The sequence below is a fragment of the Cotesia glomerata genome, linkage group LG7 (assembly GCF_020080835.1).
Source record: "Cotesia glomerata isolate CgM1 linkage group LG7, MPM_Cglom_v2.3, whole genome shotgun sequence".
Classification (NCBI taxonomy): Eukaryota; Metazoa; Arthropoda; class Insecta; order Hymenoptera; family Braconidae; genus Cotesia; species Cotesia glomerata.
Genome location: NC_058164.1, coordinates 2,279,725 through 2,288,270, shown reverse-complemented (window position 1 = coordinate 2,288,270; position 8,546 = coordinate 2,279,725). Strand labels below are relative to the sequence as shown.

Sequence of the window (8,546 nt, the reverse complement as noted above, 5' to 3'; positions counted from 1 at the left end):
CAATCTACTGCCGCAATATGTCGCCAAATTTCTTGAGAAACTTGTCGTCAACTTGGTGCGAAAGAGTTTCGAAAGCAATTTTTGCCGACAACTTGGTGAACAACCGAGTTCATTTCCAAGACTTGCTGCCAACTTGGTGACAAGTTGCGGCAGTAAATCGACGGAAAGTTGCGACCGACTTGGCTATCAGGGAATATAAGGGAGTATTTATGACACTAAAATCAGCAGATATTAAAATCCGAACAAAAACAGTTTCACTGTAAAAAAATCACGCGAGGTCCACGTTCATAGGACTATTAAGAAAAAAAAATTTCTTTTTTCTTTACAAAAAGATATAAAATTAAAAAATTAAAAAATCCAAGTAACCGATATGATTGTATTTGATTTTCGGAAATTAAAAAAAATTTTATTGTAAATTTGAAAATTAAAAAAAAAAAATTTGGTACGTATTTAGTGTGCGTGGTTGCAAAATATTTTACTTTTAATGAAATTCGTAAAATCTATTTACCAGGACTTTAAAAAAATTGAAATACACAATGACGCACACCAAGTACGTTCCAAATTTTAACTTCCCGCTAAGAAAATCGAAGATTTAAAAAAATCGGGAAATTATTGTTTTCACCCCGTTTTGCAAAAATCGAGTTTTCATCAGATCTCGACGTTTGAAGGTCACAGGAAGCTTCCCTGACTATCCCCGCGAGGTTATCACGGTGTCTGTATGTGTGTGTGTGTGTGTGTGTGTGTGTGTGAAAGTATGTGAACCGCTTATAACTTTTGAACGGCTTGACCAATTTCATCGCGGTTGGTGCCATTCGAAAGAGCTTGACCAAACTTAGATTTTGAAAACTATTTGGACCGATTCAGATCAATAGATTTTGGGAAATCTTAAAAACTGAAAAAAATTTTTTCAAATGTGGTTTTTGGAATAACTGTTAAACGGCTTGATGGTTCAAGTCCAAAAACTAATCAGATCTTATCCTCAAAAACCCACGTCGATCGCCACCAGTCCGGTCAAAATCGGTTGATTCGTTCGAGAGATATTGTGAACGAAAGAAAACCGAAAAAGGGTTTTCGGAATAACTCCGAAATTCCTAGCGCGATCAATTCAAAATTTAAGATTCTTTGTGAGGCTTGAAAAACTGCGTCGAATGCTGCCAACCGCGTGAAAATCGGTTTATTCATTCAAAAGTTATTGCGGTTTAAAAATTAAAAAAATAGTGTCTTATCAAATCTCTATCAGACTTTTGAGCTTGAAGAACTTAAAAGCATAGGAAAGCAATTTCTTTGAGCTCGGAGAGCTCAAAATAACCCATAAATTGTATTTTTAAGCTCGAAGAGCTCAAAAACGTCATTGGTGCAATTTTAAGCGCCTAAGTATGGAATTAGCGGGAAGTTGCAGGGATGGCCTTCAGGGTCAACCGTTTTTCTAATTTTTTTTTTTTAATTTTCAAATTTACAATAAATTTTTTTTTAATTTCCGAAAATCAAATACAATCATATCGGTTACTTGGATTTTTTAATTTTTTAATTTTATATCTTTTTGTACAGAAAAAAGAAATTTTTTTTTTCTTAATAGTCCTATGAACGTGGACTTGGCGCGATTTTTTTACAGTGAAACTATTTTTGTTCGAATTTTAGTATTTTTTCTAATTATAATAAAAATTTACAATTGGTACCAACTTAAATCCCGCGTTGGCTGCATTTTTTATAGCAAACTATCCCTTTGAAGCTACAGTTTATGTAAAAACAATTCCAGCGCACCCTGGCAGATGTAGATGCAAGCTGTGAAATGTATTTTTTTAACTGTAGTTTCCCATCTATTGGAAGATTACCATGTATTCTCGAATTATTTAGTCTGTGGCATGTCACTTTTTACATAGAAAAAAAGTCAGGATCGAAATTTTTGAGCTTGCTATAGTTTGTGCTGATAAAATTTAATAATTTCAAGTAGATTAATTGTTATAATTGAATATAATGAATTAATATCATTAAAATAAAGCATGAATTACTGTTATAATATAAAATTTAGGAACAAGAAGTACCGTAGAATTAAATAAAATTTTGCAACCTCAAAATACCGTTCTGCTTACAGTAAACACAGTCGGTAGTCTGGCGCTCCGTTTACAACGGATTTGAACGGAAATTGGCGCTAGATTCTACCGAATTTGTGGATTTATTTTTATTTATTTTATTAAATAAATTAGAACTGAAAAAATTACGCTTATAGTTTTTCAAATTTTTCTTCTCATTTTTTATCTATTAATTTTTTTAATAAAAAAAAAATTCTAAAAATTATCAGATTTCTGCTAATCTTATTTTCATAAGTATTTTTTAAAAAATCTATAGAACGTTGAAAATGTCAAGTACAAAAAACAAAAAAAATTCAAATAAATATAAAGTCTCCATACACTGATTCAAAAAGTCTGTCAAGTAAATGCCCAATTATGGAATATTTCTTCACCCAAAAAAATTATTAAATTTTTTTTTTGTGAATCAATTTATTAACACATTGAGTTTGACATAAGAAAGTTTTAAATTTTGCTGTACGATCGTAAAATTTTATCTGGTTAATCGAGAGATAAGTTATGATATTAAAGTTAGCTGTCACTTGACCATTTTTTAATTTTATTTAACAAAAAAATCTATGCCAAAAAATTATTTTCAAAAAATTACATTTTTAATTTATTAATATTTCTAAATGTCAATTTTTTTTCTCATTTTTTTATGCAATAATTTATTTATTAGAAAAATTATTAAAATTATTAAATATCTGCTAAATTAATTTTCATGGTAAGTTCGTATAACAAAACAGAAAAAAAAAACACTGAAATAATATTAATTTTGTAAGTTTTACTATATTAATAAGCAGTCAAATTATCTTTACTCAGGTTGGATTGATGAAAATTTTAATTTTGACAGATTGTACTAAAAAGATGGAAAAATGATGGATTTTTATTGTTAGCAGATTTATTATCGATGTAGTACTCAAGATTATAAAAATACCAAAACTTTTTTTAAAATACAGTATTATGATCATTTTTATGACCTGAAATTCATTTAAAAATATTTAGATTTCATAGCAATAGGTAGAATTAAGTCAAAGAAAAATAATAAGTCTTATTCAATAATAAAAATAGTTATCCATCAATTTCAAATAGCCGTTAATATTTCAAATCATAAATAAAGTTTTGAGATTTGTTATGAAAAATTATTACAGATATATTTTACAGAGACATTTAATGCATCATCATAACTTTCTAAACATTAGTTACCATCAAAATATACTCGCTAACATGTGTTTTTATATAAATATAAATATAAATCAATCGGTTAGGTCATAAAATAATTCCATAAAAAATCATTAAGTAGTTAGTTGATTAATAATAAATTAGTTTAGGGTTTTTCCAGATTTCAATTATGAGTAGAGTGTCCAATTTGTCGTATGACAGGTTCTGGTAAAGCTTTTTCCGCAAGATTTTCCGTTCCGGGTAAATACTGCGGATAGACTTGAATCTTCTCAGCGTTATTATTAGTTCCGGGTAATTTAAACTGTGTTGACATTCCAGGCTTTGAGTCAGACGATTTTTCCACAAGGGATTCAACGTCCGACCCTGCAGGTATTTGATGTTCTTCGACGTTTATAGTGGGCTTTGAGTATAAAATCGTAGGAGTACTCGTCGCTCCGTAGATACATAGACAAATTATCAATAGCTGCGAAAAAAAATTTAAAAACCTTAACTCTTTTTCTCGCGTCACACTCAATGCAAGAAACGGTACTATCCTTGTTGCACTTATGATTATAAAGCTATTGTAGTTTTATGTTTTTCTTTTAAACAAATAGGAATTTAAAAAAAAAACGCTCTGCTACGAAATAGATAATTAAAAAATCTATTACACAGAAAAAAAGGTTCACTTGAGCCAAGAAAATATTTTTCTTCCTAATCATTTTCTTGAACGAAAAACGAAATTTTTTTCGACACAAGAAATTTCACTTATTCCAACAAAATTAATTCTCTTGCTTTAAGAAATACGTATCTTGACCGAAGAAAATTTATTTAAGTCAATAATATCTTCTTGCTTTGAGAAAATTCAGTCTCTTGCTCCAAAAAATTTAGTTCTTGATAGAAGTAAATTTTCTTGTCTTGAGAAAATTTCTCTCTTGCTCCAAAAAATTAAATATAAAGATAGAAGTAAATTTTCATTAATATTTTTATTGATTAGCATATCAAATAGGAAAATCAAATAATATTGAATCATTTTTTTTTTTCATTTAATATATATAATTGCACGCTAAAATAATATAAAATGGGTATCAAATGTTCAAGAGAAAAATTTTTTCTCAGCTGAAGTAGGTGGCGCTGCTTCCCTAAAGTATCTAAAAATCTTGATCAAATATAAAAATTTATTGTATCAAATATTTACGATAATTTGAATTAAGAAAAAATTACTTCCACCAAGAATAAAATTTCAAAAAAAATTTTTACTTCGGCCAACACAATTTCGGTCTTCCTTCAGGCACCCGAAAATTTTCTTGAGCTAAGAATTTTGTTCTCCAATCAAGAAATTTTTCTTTCTGTGTACGTAGGAGAGCGTTTTTTTTTAAATTCTTCTTTTTGTAGGCGAGAAATATAAAGCTAAAGTCGTAGGGACCCCGAGTCAAAATTTAAGTCGTAAATTCAACGTTTTAAACGTTCAAATCGTAAATTCGACGTATTGAACGTTGAAAACGTAAGTTCAACGTATTGGACGTTGAAATCGTAATTTGAACGTATTGAACGTTGAAATCGTAATTTGAACGTATTGAACGTAAAAAATATAGATTCAACTGTTTTAAAAAAAATATATGATCCAATTATATTTTTTTTAAAACAGTTGAATCTATATTTTTTACGTTCAATACGTTCAAATTACGATTTCAACGTCCAATACGTTGAACTTACGTTTTCAACGTTCAATACGTCGAATTTACGATTTGAACGTTTAAAACGTTGAATCTACGACTTAAATTTCGACTCGGGACCAGCTGTTAAAAACGATTCCATCACAGAGAAATAGTTATAAGTTATAACCATGAATTTTATTACATTGAAAAATGAATAAAAAAAAAAGTAAAAATGCAATACTCACTTTGAACATCTTCATACAAAGATTCGTGTCCAACTGACCAGTATCATCTCGATTGAAGCTTCATTTTATACAGCTCTTGAAGATACAGTTGAACGAATGTACAACACCGGTCTGACCAGAAAACTCTTGTCCGATACTTTTTTTTTTTCAATTCATTTTTTCTTTGTGCTGGTACTTGTCGCCTTAAGCTAAGTCGCATTAACACGATCCTCATTATTTATGTATATAAAATTCGAACAGGATTCTTAACTAATCCATTTATGTCCATCAACTACTTTATCGTGAATCGTGAGCAAGTCATCTAACAAGTTTCGTTTTTTTTTTCTTAAACCTATCTCGTTAGTTTTATTGTTGATAAAAATAACATAATATTACTACATATTTTTAAAACACAAATTTTATCTGGCTATATTTACAATATTGCTCATTTGAGATTCACTGTCATGATTGAGAATTTTATGCAGAAATTGTAGTGAATATAAATAAACTTGCAAGTTCGAAAATCGATGAAATTTCTTCAATTAAATTTCCATATATACAAACTCTAAAATTGGAAGTGAATAAAGTTGATTGCAAACAGAACAAAAAGCTCAGCTCTATCAATGATTAAGCTGACACTGCTCGACCTCTTGGAGAAATATAATTTTATCAAGCAAGCTAAATACGAAAAACTGTTCAACTGTGCATTAGTGGACATAAAGTATTAAAAAATAAGTCAATCAAACTTGCAGAAACTTACACTAGGTTCATTTTGAATTTAATTCTTAATCTCTCAAAATAACTGGAATCGTTTGATGAATTACAGTGGCTAATTATTCATAGTTCTTCAAACTATAACTATGTCACAGTTCAAAAATAGTTTTGCAAGTTCCCAAGAAACAATAATCGAGACAAAACGATTTAAATTATAAAGTCAATTCTACTGTTCTCTCTGAAGATTATCAATGTTTCAATATATGTCTGTGTTATTTTAGGATCCTCTCGGAGCATCGCAGTGATTGAACCTCTACTTCCTTGACCTATCATAATTTTAATCAATAAATTGTCTAACCACACTCCAAAATAAGTAAGTGAATTTTATTCACTAATAAAATAAAAATACATTTTTTTTTTTATTGAGAAAGTTATTAAATAACTAATTAACAATAACTAGCAACCTTGCAGTTTGTGACTGCCGTGACTTGTGAACTATAAAAAAATAAAATTTTGCTTTGGTAAATAATGACTTTTGTTAAATTGCACTGTACTTTATTAAATATTGAAGTTTTTGAAGATATAAGCTCATCCCGATGTTACACTCATCAAGAACTTTCATTTGAGTACCCACATACATTTTTGATATATTTTTCATATATGCATATATATAAATATATAAAATATATGAAAAAAATTGATGTGGGTACTTAAATGAAAGGTTTCAATGAGTGTATTGTCAGGGTGAGCTTATATCTTAAAAAATGTCAATAGTTCACAAGATACGAGGTCATATCTTAATTATTGACATTTTTAAAGATATAAGCTCATCTCGATGTCACACTCATCAAGAGCTTTCATTTGAGTACCCACATAAATTTTGATATATTTTTCATATATACATATAATATAAATACATAAAACATATGAAAAATTGATGTGGGTACTCAAATGAAAGGTCTTGATGAGTGTAACATCGGGATGAGCTTATATCTTAAAAAATGTCAATAGTTCACAAGATACAAGGTCATTTCTTAATTATTGACATTTTTTAAGATATAAGCTCATCCCGATGTTACACTCATCAAGAGCTTTCATTTGAGTACCCACATGCATTTTGATATATTTTTCATATATATATAATATATATAAATATATGAAAAATTGATGTGGGTACTCAAATGAAAGGTCTTGATGAGTGTAACATCGGGATGAGCTTATATCTTTAAAAATGTCAATAGTTCACAAGATACAAGGTCATTTATTAATTATTGACATTTTTAAAGATATAAGCTCATCTCGATGTCACACTCATCAAGAGCTTTCATTTGAGTACCCACATACATTTTGATATATTTTTCATATATATATAATATATATAAATTTATGAAAAATTGATGTGGGTACTCAAATGAAAGGTCTCGATTAGTGTATTGTCGGGGTGAGCTTATATCTTAAAAAATGTCAATAGTTTACGAGATACAAGGTCATTTCTTAATTATGTATCTAGAGATAGAGCATTTTCTAATGCAGTTTAAATACTTATCATAATGAATTAACTATCGGTGAGAATGATATGAAACCTTGAAAAGGCACTAATTTCAGTCAAGACCTTTGCAATGACACTAAATTTCACAAAAAAAAAAAACGGATTCTATCATGTGACTATCCTGGACACAAAATTTTTCTTATTCTCTTATAATATAGATCATTCTAATTTTTTACACTGATAGAAGGATTTATTTGTATTAAAAAAATATTTGTTAATAGTTAACAAATCATTTATTAGAGACCATTTTTTAGTATCAAACAAATATTTCTTAGTATTTAAAATGATTTGTTTGTATTTAATAAATCAGATATTCATTTATTAAATATTAATAAATCTTTTTAAATACTAAGAAATATTTGTTAAGGACTAAAAAGTGGTCTCTAATAAATGATTTGTTAAATATTAACAAATATTTTTAACTATAAACAAATCCTTCTATCAGTGTACCAAACACTTGTTAAGAAAAATGATACATTGAGATTAATCATTTTCATTAATAAATAAACGACTACTTGCTTTGTTTTATTAGCTCGTAATGAATTAACAGAAATCTACTAGTTGATTTAATAAAATAAAATTAAACTGATAATGGTAATAAGTATTTCACCGCGGGACAAAAAAAGAAATAACGAGGGTAACGTAAACAGAAAAAATAAGGCAAATTTCAGTTGCCATCGCAAAACCATCTATCACTCGCCCACTCTATAAACGTGTAACGAACGTTCAGATATTAAAGATATTTTTTATTTCTCATTTTCGTTGATATGAATACACATCTATCATCAAATAGTGGGGCCGTAAATCAGGCTAAAAAAAATAATTAAACTAAATAAATAAATCATACAAATCAAATTGAATTAAAAAGTGAGTAACGAAATAAAATAAAAAGCAGTTGGAAAAAAATTTTATAAAAGTCACCTCGACCACCACTATTCAAAAGTATTTCCATTAATATCTGAATACCGAGTATATATTCACCTAAACTGACATTAAATCTATTTTATTAAGATTCTAAATCCTAGTCCTACTTTTAAAATTTTATTTAACGTTGCTTTTTTATTTTATTTATTTTTTATTTATATAAAAATAAAATCAGGTCTATTATTATACCGACTAGGAAATCCCGTGATTTAATGAAAGCACAAAATAGTTTTGTCTATAATAATAGTTTCAC

At 28.2% G+C, this 8,546-nt stretch overlaps 1 protein-coding gene across 1 annotated transcript; it reads right to left on the bottom strand.

Moving 5' to 3' along the window:
• Window positions 1–3,302: 3,302 nt before the first annotated feature.
• Window positions 3,303–5,233, bottom strand: LOC123268983. Its single transcript, XM_044734456.1, has 2 exons — window positions 5,128–5,233; window positions 3,303–3,711 (listed from the first exon to the last, which is right to left on the bottom strand). Exons 1-2 carry the CDS (start codon window positions 5,140–5,142, stop codon window positions 3,412–3,414), a joined length of 315 nt encoding a protein of 104 aa, XP_044590391.1. The 5' UTR covers window positions 5,143–5,233; the 3' UTR covers window positions 3,303–3,411.
• Window positions 5,234–8,546: the final 3,313 nt, after the last annotated feature.